At 41.0% G+C, this 15,035-nt stretch overlaps 1 protein-coding gene across 1 annotated transcript in view; it reads right to left on the bottom strand.

Annotated features, from left to right (window-relative positions):
* LOC139330459 (contactin-associated protein-like 4) overlaps window positions 1-15,035 on the bottom strand; it is a 106,392-nt gene that overhangs the window by 50,681 nt on the left and 40,676 nt on the right. The window contains exons 4-5 of the mRNA XM_070961380.1: window positions 8,313-8,460; window positions 5,413-5,616 (exon numbers count right to left, since the gene is read on the bottom strand). Coding sequence (XP_070817481.1) covers window positions 5,413-5,616; window positions 8,313-8,460 — 352 coding nt within the window. The remainder of the gene's footprint in view (window positions 1-5,412; window positions 5,617-8,312; window positions 8,461-15,035) is intronic.

The raw sequence follows: 15,035 nt of genomic DNA, 5'->3' as shown, positions 1-15,035 counted from the left end.
TGGTCGCCAACCGATCACAGGGCAATCTTTAATCATTCATTTAATGTAAAAAGTTAAAGTCAAACTTAAAACGACGTGCTGTGAAAATATTTGGGAACTTTAAATGGAGCCATGCTATTTCCTTGCTTCCAGTCTTGATGCTAAGCTAAGCTAATAATTTTCTGGCTCCAGCTCCATACTTGACACACAGACATGAGAGCTGATCAGAGCATTTCCCCAAACTATTCCTTTCATGATTAGGCAATTTAACGAAGTGACATATTTGGTTACACATTTAATAGGTGGAAAAAGAGAGCAAGTGATCAATACAAGAAATCTGAGTGCAAACAATTATAGAAACACGTAACTTTCATTCATGAAGCTCCCTCTCCCTTTCTCAGCGTCTGTCAGTTTTAATTTCCCTCACTCCTCCTCTCCTTCCCTGCATGGCTGTGAGAACGGTGTGAGGCAATAAATGCTTGATTTATCCATACTGAGTAGACTAATAACTGAGTGTTCTTGTCTTTAATCTGAGGAGTGTGCGCAGAACACTAGTTTCCACTTTCCAGGAGTCTACCGTTCCAGACAGCTCCCTGGGGCAATATCACCTTATCATATTCTGTCTGCTATTCCATTATGGCTCTTTGCTCAAGCTCTAAATCTGTTTATGAAGGACGACAATGACAGGTCTTATCAGGAGACAGACTGTTACAATTGTTTCGGCATTTCAGCGCCACGTGGTGCAACTATTTCAAATACAGACTGACTGTTAAATTAATGCACTGTCTCTGAACCAAGTCTCAGCTTTAGCCAAAGCTGGAAACTGATTTTATTATAAAGCATATAGCATCATAAAGCAAACTGTAAAAAAAACAGCACAGCGATATTAATGGCATGAATGCCACTGCTGTCAGGTGTCTCTGTCTCTCCAGCTCAAACTACTGTTGATATACTGGGATGAAGTTTGGATAAATCTGGTTAAAATGTGTCAGTGTGCATCCTGGTAACCTGAGACACTGATCATGTAATCACAGTGTATCAGGTTTGGGTCACACCATGGACCTTTGGTCATCCTTTCTCTCCTTTTATCTTTTGTTGCCTCTTGATTATCTGCCATCAAAAATAAAGCTGAAAAATGGCCAAAACATACACAAAAGGACACAGCTTCTCTCTCGCTGTCCCACTGTCTTCAGAGGAAGCCAGAGTGGCCAATCATTCACATTTCCCTCTTGACTGTGAATCTGTGCGTGGCTCATCATCTTTTTTTTTTTTTTGAGACGCAAGCTGTATTGTTGCTGCACTCAGGAGCAGGAGAGTGTGTTACAGTAAGAGTCCCATGGCTATCTTAGCAGTTTCACGCTCCTCTGGAAACACATAGGCTGCTGGCTGAGAGTCTTATGAGGCTGTTTACAACAGAAACTCCTGGAGGCTCCCTGTAAATCACTGCAGAAAAAGTGGACTAGAGTAAGCAAATGCAACAGTAATCACCACAATTCACTGTCTTCAGTTTTCGCTGCCAACTGGCAGGCTTCGTCCAGCGAAATTCATCTCTTTTCAACAATGTTCTACAGACGTCTCTGGGATGATCCAGCTGTGGCTGTTGCTGCTCTGTGCGATTGGTGGAAACATCTGTGATCATGCTGATATTTTGTCATTGTAAAATCTGTAATATTTGGTGTTTCATTGCACTGAAAACACAACCAGCAAGCAGGATCCAGCCACAGCATGTACTTATCATGAATACAGAGAAAAGACAGAATTTCACTTAACATGCAGCTTGCCCTGCACGCCTCTCTGATGCCATCCTAATTTAGTCAGCAATGCTTAACGCTGCTCGTCCAGAGCGCACTGGAGCAGGACACACTAGCCCTCAGTGTATTTACTGCCCTGTATTACAGCTTCCCAGTGACAGTTCAGAATTGAACTGAATTATGAAGCAGTGAGATACATTATAGCAAACTGACATTTTGATAAATGTAAAGCAGAGAGGAAATGAGATGGTTTTGGATAGCGGACATAAATCTTAATGAGTCAATTTATTCCAACTGGTAGGACGGCCACGGGGAGATAGAGAGGGCGTCTCACTCTATCATTTATCTGTTTGCTCTCCAGTCTGTCTGCCTATTGGTCCACTGTACTGCTGTCTGTCTTTTGCTTTCATTCATCATTAATTTATGCTAATGGCTGTTACACTGTCTCTAAAAAAACACATCTGCTCCGACAGAGCTCTTTATGCTTGTGTTTATACATGCGCTACACATATCCCTAATGTTTGGTGTTAGCTGTCATTAGCCATCTTTTGCTCCTCTGTTCCTCAGCCAGCTTGTTTTCCTCATGATGCGACATGCATCACTGTTAAAGAGAGGCCTGGGACAGACAGGATCAGGTTGCCAAATGGGGGAGATAAGTACAAGAAGCCTTGGAGAATAGCTAACAGTGTGGAACTATGGAGATAATGCATCTAAATCTTCGGTTCATCTCTGCTCCCCTCATTTGAGCTTCTCTTCTCTTAGCCAACAGCTGACTGTGGAGGAGCACGCTGTGACTCAGGGTAGGTGCTCCGAGCCATTGATCTAAATTATACTGTCTACCGAGTGCAAACTCCTGGGAGAGTGTGAGTGTGAGTCTGTGAAAGAGAGGGAGAAAGAAAGAGAGGAGAGAGAAAGACAAAGAGCATGCATTTGTGAAAAAAGAATCACCTCTGTAAAAAAAATATCTAGCAGGGGCAGAAATGGGGCGACATATGAGAAAAGCTGTGATAAATAAGGAGAGAGTAGAAAATAGAAAAGGCAGAAAAAGAAAGGGGGCAGTCAGACAGGCAGGCAGCGAAACAAAGAGAGGCAGAGACAGAAACATGCAGTGACAGCACTGTGATTGAGGCAGAGGATGCTTTTTTTCACTATTGACTGTATCACTGGATTATCATAGCTCAATCTAATCTCTGCTCCTTTACAATCCCGAACCGTGTTTATTTTCGTTCCCGGCCATCCAGAGCGCTTTGAGCAGTTTGTTGACTATCAGCTCAGGTCTAGCAGGGAGCTGACAGGCGTCACTTAGGGAGCTGATGTCAGACTGATGGCTTCTGCAGATAACACCTCTCTACCGCTGACAGACAGACAATACCACCAGGGAATGAATACTCTCCCACCGCTTCCCAACTAGAAGGAGTCGGACAAAATTTTGTTTTTATAGCAGGAATGTCGGGAGGGAGTGACAGAGGAGGGTGAAGACAAGTGTGGAGGATGAAAGGAAGTAGAGAGAAAGAGGTATTAAAGCTGCAGTAGGTAACATGCATAAAAGTAATTTTTTGTCATATTTGCTAAAACTGTCCCTATGCCCAGACAGCAGTACATGAAACATGTGATCTGTGAAAAAGGCCCAGCTCCATTGGTCCCACCTACTGCTCCTACAGCAACTTGCAAGAATCCACCACGCCCGACACAAAACAACCAATCAGAGCCAGAAGACCGCCTGAGGCAGTGTCTGACATCTGTCAATCACTACTCACACACGCTGCAAACAGCCCCCTCCCTCCGCTCATGCTGCCGGCTGCCGTTCAGTCAAACAGCCCTCAGCATGTGTGGTCACATATTAAAGGTACTGAATTAAGAAAATTTTCTTCAAACATGCAGCTGTTGTAACTCACTGTATAGACTCACTGTAACTCCAACCTTGAAATGTCATCGTTGCTGTAATATAACAATCAACATTTCCAGCAACTTCTGCCAACTACTTTTCATGACGAAATGGCAGCTCAAAAACAGCATTTAAGTTTGCATCCAGCAGGGGACGTTTGTTTCATCTCAATCCCCATTTGTTTCATGTCAACTATCTAAAAAAGTCATAAATTCGACTCCTAAATACTAAATAAGCTGCCACACATCTTCACCTTTAGAATAACTAAGCATCAACAGAGTGGAGTGTATAATCTGTAAACTTTGTAGTTTTATACATGACTTAATCAGACATGCAAGATGGAGGCTAGTGCAGTGTATCATTCATCAGGAAAACAAGCTAAATATCCAGGAACAATTCTGCCAAGCTCAAATTCATTGAAAGAACATGCAAAAATGTCTCATGTGACGGATTTTCCTTCCTTGCCACTGCAAACTCAGGCCAGCACTTTAATGATGGTCGTTATACTTCTGTTTCTCCAACTGTCCACATGGTGAAATGTATCAATACTTGGCTGAGCATTGCCATGGAATCCTCTTTTTCCTCATTACATTTTCGAGATGTCATCATTTAAGGAACACCTTCAAACAAAAACAAAGGGAGGAGAGGAACGGTTGGTGAGCAGAGAGGCAGAGTACTCCATCAGCCAGATGGCATGGTTGATGAGAGATCTGCCATATGGTGATAATGCAACAGCCCGGCAGTCCGACAACACCTCAGCTTTAACCTCGTTTACAGCAACACAAACACACACGTTTCCTCCCACAATCTGCACAGTGCCCCATTCTGTGCCAGCAGAGGCCGTGGATCACGCTATGCTGTGCTAACCCACTGTGCTCCACAGAGCTCACCCTTAACACACGTTACTAGCATCCATCGTAGATTAAAGAGAGAATATGAGAGAGGATGTCAGTTGGAAAGTGAGGACATGAGTGGAGGGAAAACACTGAGGAAAAAATTATGAAAAAACAATATGTTATCCCCAACAAATGATGCTTCACATGAGTCAACAGCATGTATGTTTACTTGCACTGATCTATAATAGCTGCAATGGTGAGCGACACCAATTCTCCAAAATAGGATTAGATTTGTTCTAGATATTGCTCGGGACATATGGATAAACAAATAAACGCTGCATTAAGCTAATCAGCATAAGCAGAAAGAAGCATAATTCCCAGAGTTTCTTCAAAATTAGATCAGTAGCATCTTTGAAATCACATGTGACAAACAGGCAGACAAACCAGCAGATGGACGGAGATCGACTTGTAGCTCCCCCAATTTCACTGTGGGGACAGAAATGTGCTCGATGCTAAATTCCTTACATACAGACAGGATGGTGGACACTCTGGAGCCTGAGTGCATAATTACACAGTACGATTTAGGCGTTTAGCTGACATTTACTCAAAGCAAGGAACTATGAGTGAACAGACAGATACAGCTGCAGAGACTGCCAAACAAGTTGTCCAAGAGAAGTCTGAAAATACTGAATTCAATTTAAATATCCAGTTTCAGCCAACCTGCATCACAGGTTTTCAGTCTTTGTCCTCAGGAAGTCGACTAGTGCTGTTGTTTGTTCAACCAAACAAACCTTGAAAAACTTGATGTTCCAGGTGTAAAACAGTCCATGATTGCGCAGTACGTCAATCATAAAACCAGTAGGACTTGAAACTTAAGTGAGAAAATGACGACCACACAATTAAAATGCAATTTGATGTTCAGCATCTCACCCAAGTAAATACTGGAAGAACAACGTTGTACCTTGTTGGTGGTAGAGCAGCAGCCGTCCTTTCTCCAACACCAGAGTGAGGCTGTGATCTCTCTGTCCCTCTGCATGGAGCAGCGTCCCAGAATTCTTCAGGGTTTTAAACTTCAGAGAGATGACCTCCATCGATGTCCAGCTCGGCCTCACGCTCAGCCTGTAGATCAGGCTGCTGCTGCCATCAAAGCTGGCCACATCAGAGGCTTCGGGACAGCAGAAAGAAGGAGGAAGAGCTTTATCATACAGACAACAGTTAACGGTTTAACAGTTTAATGTGAAATTATACCTTAAAAGCTTTATTTTCTAGGGAGGTTGAAACAGAGACAAATATCAATAGAGTGCTAAAACAAACTGTCCGACAGCCATGAGTCCAAATCATCTCATCTGTGTGCTGTGCAGTTTACTAATGTCACTGAATATAGATGGTAGTACAGCTACTTAGCATGTAGCATCTGGCTTTTTTCCTTTTTCTGCCATCAAGTGGATTCAGGATTAGAAAAATCTTATTCCACACTATCTGACAGTTTCACATCTGTTCTGTGTTGGTTTGTTCTAGCTGTTCATTGAAGCTATGTGAAATATTCAAACCAAAGACCACATCAAATGAAAGTAGTTTAGATGTGTTGTACATAACTTTATACAGATCCCCCCAAAATTCAGCCTGACAGTTTTGGTGTCTAGAATTTAAAATAAAACTCAGTTGTTTTCAGTTCTCAGTTGTTCAGTTTGAACAATGTTTGGCTGAAAAGTAGGAGCTTATATTCACCAACATGTGTTTAAGAGGTTAATGTAAAATGTTAAAGGCCCAAATATATTATCTTAAAGAAATTCATTTATCACTCATTAATGGTAGCCGTCAAATGGTTATCCAAGAACACTGAAATTGGACAAATTTATATAATATAAGACATATTTCTCTTCTAGATTAGTCATGGAAAATGTGAACCTTGCACGTTTTCCTTATATGAAGCAGTACAAAAAGCTGTTGCACGATGTGTTTGACTTAATTTGTTGTTTTGCATTACATTAACTCCAATATGACTATTCCACATGTGAATGTCATGTCTGTGCTGAAATTGAAACTTGACAGTCTACCCTCCCTCTGTGATCCCCCCCCAACACACACACACACACACACACACACACACACACACACACACACACACACACACACACACACACACACACACACATCTCACCCTCATTCCCAGAACATGAAAGAGAACCTTTCAAATCAATCGGAGCCATGTAAAGTACAAAGGCAATAATAGAAAAAAATCATAGTAATATCACACTGATGGGGTAACTTTAAGGAATGCAGAAATGATGATGAGTGCAAATCTCCCACAAAGGAGACAAAAGGTTTCCATGTTAAGTAAAATTTGCAGTCTGCATCGTTTCTCTAATCTACTGAAGGAGTGATGGAGGACAGCTCTCCTTCCACTTAAAAGGAATTTAACATCAGGCAAGTCAGGTTCCAAAGCCAAACTGTTACTATTAGCTTTGTTAATTAAAGATTCTCTGCTGAGATATCAGCCTGAATATTGCTGTAAAGGCTGCAGGTTGTGTGTGCGTGTCAGTGACCTCTGGAAAAATATCAGAAATAGTTTGCCAGTATGTGTTAAGCTCCAGAACATGTGAATGAGGGTGGCAGGTTCCTGCAGGCTCCAGGTCAGACTTGAACTATGACAGTTTAGCCATCCACCAGTGGAGCAGATGGACTATTTTGCAATGAATAATAACATACAGTCTCATACAGTTTAACAAGGACTGTATTCTGTCCAAAATGAGCCATAAGGGGTCTGATATGTGACCTTTCATATCCTCCCCCCACAGGCTATTAAGTGAGTGCAAATGGAAGTTATTATGTGTTTTCAATTTGCTGCAAATTTGTCCAATAATACCTGAACCCAGTGCTTTGGTTCCAAAAATAAAATCTATGAGGGAAATTGGTAGATTTTGAAGATAAAACTACGAGTTAGAAATTAACTAAAAAGTGTCTTCTGTCGAAATTACTTTTATGTCAGTTTGATTGAAAAAGGCGAGTGTACTCTCTGTGTACATATCTTTAAATGTACGCACTGTACCCATTTCCCTAACAGCAAAGGCTCCACCCAGCAGTGATGGTGGCAAGACGTGTTTTCCTACAGCGTGGACAAGGTAAACCTCACAAACAACAGCCCATGTTTTCAGGTTCATGACAGTATTTTTATTGTTTTATTGTTTGTTATTGTTGTTTATTCCTCTCTGAAAAAACTTTTTCTAATGAGCTGTGAGCCCATTGCCCCCTACGAACACCACTGTAAAACCATATGGTCTATTTTTTGCTAATGACTACAGCCCAGTAGAAAAAGACGGGGGAGAGTAATTAAATGTTTTTTGTTGTGAAAGCACATTTCATGAGGATCGTAAGATATGAGGAAATGTGTTACCTCTGTTTCTCAAACCTCACAGCTCCAATTAAAAAGCAATGTTATGTTTAGCACATAAAAGATGACCCCAGAAGCTCTGGCTGTCATCAAAGGTGATTGAAGAATCTTCACACACTGTCGACCACTTGTACTCAGATTAGTATCTTTGCTCTTGCAGGCCTTCATCAGGGAAAATTAAATTTTGTCCAATTTTACTTGATTTGAGGACTGAAACAGCTTCAAGAGCTGAGTGCAGGATTCTTTGATTTCTTCACAGCCTAAAAACACAATTATTGATATTTCTAGCATTTTTACACAATTTATTATTGTGTAAAAATCTTTACGGTAAATAATTCTGAACAAGAAATTTAAAAATCCAGATACGTCACTGCATGATTATAATCTTTTTGTTGTTGTTGTTGTTGTTGTTGTTTTCAATTAAGGATTAGCACCAGCCTAAACCCACCAATTCAAATACAGAAACTTACTATATCGACATCCATATATCTCCAGTCTGAGTCCAATCCTCCCAGTGGGGTTCCAGTCCAGAGGAATGAGGCGGAGGTAGCGGGCTATCACCGGCTGTTTAAGTTTGTACAGGACCACAGTGTCTGCATTACTGTTACCTGGAAAAGCCTGAAACAGCAGAATAACATGTTGGTTTGCCTCATTTATACATCCAGCCATCCATGTTTTTATGGCTGCTGCAGCAGTGAAGCTCTGATGGCAAACTCTTGGTTGTAAATTGCCCTCAAGTAGCTTAGAGAGGGTTTTTTTTCTATATATTTTGATGCTCATTATCAAACTGCTTACTGTGGAAAAGTATTCTCTTTTGAGGTTTAGTGGCTATCCCAGAGGCTAAATGCTAAAATCTTCCATTATCACCTTCTACTCATGCTCCTGTTTGTAATCAAGGGATCCTTAATAGAAATAGGTGCATTACTTCTTGCTGAAATGAACGTTTGGAGAGGAGAGAAAAACTCTCCCCAACCTTCCTGATTCAGAGACAGTCTTCCTGGATTTCCAAACTTTGAGCTCACAGGGGCCATTGATCCTCACTGCTGATAACGTCTCTCCCTCTCTGTGTCCAGTGATCAATAACTGGGACCTATTCTGTCTCCGCACCGAACCTCTCTTAAAAAGACTAATGGCCTCCATTTTTCAGTGGGATTCAGTGGATGACACACAAATAGCACACCCAGAGCATCAGCATCTGTGAGCCATGCATTTGTGGTTTGTGTGTGTTTGCATTCGAGTGCATGTGCTTTGCTTGTGTCTGCCCTCCCTACTTGAGGGTGTGTGTCATGTACTGATGAGGCAATGTGAGTGAAATTGGCTTCCCTGCCTCTGCATAATTGTGATCTCAGTGCCGTCTTCAGTGCTTTGAAGGGCTGAGCCGGCTGGCCAGCGAAGCGTTAAGCTCAACAAACGGCTCTGTTTCCTGCTGAGGAGGCTGAGGAGAGTGGCATCTCATTTACTTCCCCAAGCATGTTTTGAAATATGAGTAGCCTCTGACAAGACCTCAGTCAAGGAGAGAGAGGAGGGTAGAGAATGAGGCAGAGAGGAGGATGAGGAGGGCACGAGAAAGAATCACAGAACAGTGGTGGCAGAAGTACTTGGGTCCTTTACTTTAGTAAAAGTACCAATACAAAAGTGTAAAAATACTCCATTACAAGCAAAAGTGCTAAGTAAAAGTGGAGCAGCCGGATGCACCTGCAACACGCAAGTTCAAACACTGAACCTCCACTTTCACTGAGTCGACATGGTTAATTTCAACATACAGTTACTGTTGCTGGGATTACACAAGGGCACAAGTGTGACTTCATGCTGCATTCACTTGAGATGAAACCTCTTAGTTGCTTGTAATGGAATGTTATAACTGCTGAAGTGTTGATGTCGGCAGAATCCTTTTACCGAGATGGAGGTTTTCCGGAAGCTTTTGTGGAGAGTTTTATATTTGTGACCATATTTATGTGTCAAAGACTCCCAGTTTAAGTTAAATTTCCAGTTGTGCCACAGACGACATGTTTTCTATTGTCATCTTCTCTCATTTTAGCACCTGCATCATCTCTGTAATCCACTGAGGGAGTAATGGAGGCAGCTCTCCCTCCATTTAAAAACAATTTAACATTGGGCAAGTGAGGTCCCAATGCCAAAATGTTAATCAATGAAGAACTTATTAAAACTACACTTGTGATAACATATTTACTCTGCATAATAGGTAGGCTAACTCTGTCAGCTGATAGCGGCCCACAAAGCCTCAGAAAAAATCTCATAAGTGGACCTTGAGTTGAGCATTATTTGTTGAGCAACTTTTTCAAGGTTGAGAATGAACCCTAAAGCTCAACATGTGAATCATGTATCGTATATAATCACTGCTGTGTGTACTATGAGCTATAGTTAACAAATACAATCATAAACACTTAGACATGTCCTTATATTTCCTTCATTGTTTTGCAATGATAGAATTTCTGTCTCTGTAAATGGAGTCTGGTGGCTTGTGTGAGAGAGATATTGTGGCTGTTTCTCTCTAAACAAAAAGAGGCTTACTCTTTAACAAAAAGGTATCTCTGTATGGACCCTTTCCATGATGTCACACACTTAGAACCGCAATCTGAGCCTGTCAGTGGTAAAGACAAACACTTTGAGTGGATGGTGTACAAACATCTGGAGGGGTTACATTGGAAGCAGCACTGAACCAATTTCAAAAACAGATATCCCCATTAATCACTTACGCAGGAATACATGAGAACGTAGGGTCCATGATCCAATAATATGTGACTGAATGGTTTGAACATATGTGTTTTATCAAAAGGAATAATCAAATGTCATTTTTGTCCAATTTTGAGTGCCCTACTTCACATACAGGTCGCTATGTTAGTCCAGCTGTTCCAAAGTTAAGGTTAGCACCTCCTTTAAAGAGTTCTAAAGATCCATTTTTAATTTTTGCATTTTTGTGAAATATTGGATAGTTTTACCTCATTAGGCCTCTCAGGCCATTTAAATTAAACCACCTGTTTTATTAATGTAATTCCATGTAATAATATAGACAATGTTGGGGGTAACATTCTAAAAATAAATGGCACTGTACGGACTGTATTTATATCGCGCTTTTCACTCAATGTGCTTTCTACAACACAAGTCTGCAGTCACCCGTTCACACACACTGTGAGGATTGGGCAGTGTCCTCCTGCCTGTCTCCCTGCGTCTCCTCTGCTTCCCCTCCCTGTTGTGTCATGTGTGTTTTCTGTCTCTCCTGCTGTGTGTCTTTGTCTGTGTCTGAGCATCTGGGCATGGTCACCTGCCAACTGTCTCTTTACACCGATGCCTGCCTCATCGTTCAGAGAAAACACCCCATTATTACACACACATTCACACAATGGTGGCTAGGCCTGCTGATCACGAACATTGACCATTCACACACACTCACACAGCTATGGCAGTGAGAGCAGTTTGGGGTTCAGTATCTTCCGAGGATACTTTGACATGTAGTATATTTTACTTTACTTACTTTACTTATCCTTTACTTCCAAATGGCAGTAACTAGTAATATGTCCTATATTACATTTTGAAAGTAGGTTGCCCAACCGTGAATTTAGAATTAAAATATCAATCCCAAAACAAACACCTCGGTGCAGGGACCTGCAACTGAGGAGTGCAGTTTCTGCTTTTAGGAATCAGGCTGAAGAAGCCTCAAGAAACCTCCTATTGGGACGAATGTTTGCTACCAAGAGATGTGTGAAGAGGGTATTAATAAAATATCATCTGATTTTCAAGCTTTAATAGGGTCTTGGAGTATGGATCTAAGCGAGGTCTGGACAAGAGCTCAGGCTGGTATCACTGGACTCAAGTAGGATGTGGAAAGTTGGTGAAAGGCCAGATAGCACTCGCTGGAGATGCTCGTCTAATTAAGAGTCACATCATATGTACAAATGCTGTGGGAATGTGATACTGTTCAAAAGTCTGGGACTGATGTATTTTGTAAAAATGATCTTGTTCTTTATCTTAATAGTTTTTGTTTCAACCAATCAACAACATAATGGGTCAAAATAAAAGCATTTTTTTGTGAATGGAAAGATATTGCTTTAAAAACAAATTAAAAGCATATAAATAAATGAATTAGTAAATTACACCACCTCCTCCTCTAAAGTCTAAAGGGAAAAGCAGTCTTATGTGGAACTGCTAACAACTCATAGACATCTGAAACAAGCAGTGCTGGAGGAAGTATTCAGATCCTTTTTTGGTGTAAAAGTAGCAACAGCACACTGTAAAAATACTCCAGTACAAAAAACTGTAACTGTTTGCCTAGTTACTGAGGGAAAAGTACATGGGTATTATTATTTACTTTATTAATATTTTTTATTGTTATTTATTTATTTATTTATTTATTTATTTATTTATTTATTTATTTATTTATTTATTTATTTATTTATTTATTTATTTATTAACAATACATTGTACTGATCCAATGTTTTATATGAAAGGAAAAAAATCTCAAAAGTGGTGGTTATAGCTGTCAAATAAATCAATATTATCCATCCATCCATTTTCTGTACCGAATATCCCTTTTGGGGTTGCGAGGGGGCTGGAGCCTATCCCAGCCATTCACACTCACACTCACACCTAGGGGCAATTTAGAGTCACCAATTATTATTATAATTGGAGTTGGATTTAATGAATGAACACAAAGGAGGCGTACAGAGATGAAAAAGGAGGCTGAAAACTCAAGAATGTCTGTCTCTGCAGGAAACAATTTACTGTTAGACAATAATTTATCTCTGATAAATGAAACTATTAGCAAATAAAGCTTTTTTTCTCTTGTTCCCTGCTCTCTCTCTCTCTTTCGCTAGTCGGGAAGCCAACAACAAAGCCTTTGTTTTTAACAGTAAATACCAAGACATATCCATCCATCCATCCATCCATCCATCCATCCATCCATCCATCCATCCATCCATCCATCCATTTTCTATACCACCTTTCGGGGTGGGGGCTGGAGCCTATCCCAGCTGTCAACGGGCGAGAGGCGGGGTACACCCTGGACCAGTCGCCAGTCGATCGCAGGGCAACATATACAGACAAACAACCATTCATGCTCACACTCACACCTAAGGACAATTTAGAGTCACCAATTAACCTAATGAGCATGTTTTTGGTCTGTGGGAGGAAGCCGGAGTGCATGGAGAGAACCCACGCATGCACGGGAAGAACATGCAAACTTCACAAAGAAAGGTCTTGCTGTGAGGCACGCGCACTACCTGCTGCGCCACCATGCAGCCCTAAATCAATAATGTATTTATCTGTCTTTTAAATGTAGTTGATTAGAAGTATAAAGTAGCACAGTGGGTGGAATTATTCTGAATTACTTAGTACAAGTATCTCAAAATTGTACTTGAGTACAACCTCTATTTCAGAAAAGTTTGGACACTTTGTAAAACATAAATAAAACACACTGTCAAAGTTTGCTAATCCTTTTTGACAGATACTCAGTTGAAAACAGTACAAAGACAATATATTTAATATTTGACTTCATGATTTTTGTAAATATCTGTTTATTCTGACTTTGATGCAGCAACATATTTCAAACATGTTAGGACAGGAGCAACTAAAGAAGTTGTGGAATTATTCAAAAACACCTGTTTGGAACGTTCCACAGGTTCATTGGTAACAGGTGATTGAGTATGAAAGGGACATCCTGGAAAGGCTCAGTCGTTCACAAGCAAGGATGGAGAAAGGTTCACCACTTTGTGAACACATTGTATGAAGATACTACATGGCTCAGGAACTCTACATAAAACTATTGTTGGTAAATACAGTTTGTATGTAAATGACTGCATTCTGTTTTTATTTACATTTTACACAAATTTTCTTTCCAACTTTCTTGGAGTTAGGCTTGTACTTGAGTAAATGCACTCATTTTTCCCCAGCAATGGAGAGCAAAAGGAGAAGATGAAGCATCTAAGCTGAGAAGCTGACTGATACAGCTGTTTTTGCAGTCAAATCTCCTCCTTAACCGACACACTAAGCTGGCCTGACTAATATATGGAGCTTTAAAAAACACTGTGAGAGCTGATCTGGGTTTATCACCTTTCATGCTGAGTGTCAAATCAACATTTTTTTAAGCTGCAAGAAGTCACACCCTGTTCTCTCTTTTTAGTGATGACTCCCAGGCTTCAGAGAGTTTGTATCCTTCACTGTGAGAAAATCGTATCCTGTCAAAGCGGAATCAAAAGCTGTTCTCCAGGCTGCTACAGTAACAAGGAGGGTGTAGCGTCTTCCATAAAGGAGAGAGGAGATGCTTGACTGCCTCTGAGTCTGCATGGCTTCCTGACATACAGCAGTTAGCTTGGTGGTGATCAGTCATTCTGCAGTCTAGTATTCTGTCTCTTTACCACAACATAGGATGGGCATTAGCTCTAAAGATGCTATAAAAGGCTGGAAAAGACCTAAAGGAAAAGTGCCTCTGCTGTGAATCTCTCCTCAGTCTGCAGACGGGGCCTTCATACATGCGTATCAGCTGCACTACAGAATATTTAAGTCACCACATGCATGTCTCACATTTACATTTTAGGCACTGAGCTGCCACTCTTATCCGGACTAGCTCACGACGGAGATGGCAAGCGTTCCATCGGCAACTTGTTTGGAGACTGCTGATAGACGCGCTTGCCGCTGCAGGAATCAAAGCTGTGGCTTTTTGTGCACCAGGCAGTCTTTCTAACAACAGCCCCAACCTCCTGTCAGCAGAGGTTTAACTGTGTGACAGCAGCTCCGTGCAGTCGACAGAGCCCTGCCCAGGTTCCTTTCATTGTTCTATCCATTATTAATAGAGAGTGAAAGGCTCCTGGTGAGCAGGCTTGGCGCTGCAGGCGGTACCAGTCCCCACAGAAATGTACATTATGTCTATGACAGTGAGGCCAAATGTGTTTTAACTTGTATGAACCACATTCTGAGTTGAACTCCTGCCCAGACTGTCTTCATAGCTGTTGAAATACATAATGTTGGTATATAAGTGTGTATTTTTAAATCCACATAACTGCTAATGGAGTCCACTGCAGAATATTTTCAGTTTTTAGATCACTTTTCTTCTGCCATTCTGTTTGAATTCAGCACATTTCAGCGCAAAACCAAACTTTTTTGTGGTGCCTTGAAATCGTTAGAGAAAGAAACTATAGGCCAACCAAAACATGTTTTTATTTGCTTTGCGAAGGTTTCCT

This window comes from Chaetodon trifascialis, chromosome 4 (genome assembly GCF_039877785.1).
Source record: "Chaetodon trifascialis isolate fChaTrf1 chromosome 4, fChaTrf1.hap1, whole genome shotgun sequence".
NCBI lineage: Eukaryota > Metazoa > Chordata > Actinopteri > Chaetodontiformes > Chaetodontidae > Chaetodon > Chaetodon trifascialis.
The sequence above is the reverse complement of the archived record's forward strand: the minus strand, read 5'-3'. Positions and strand labels throughout refer to the sequence as shown.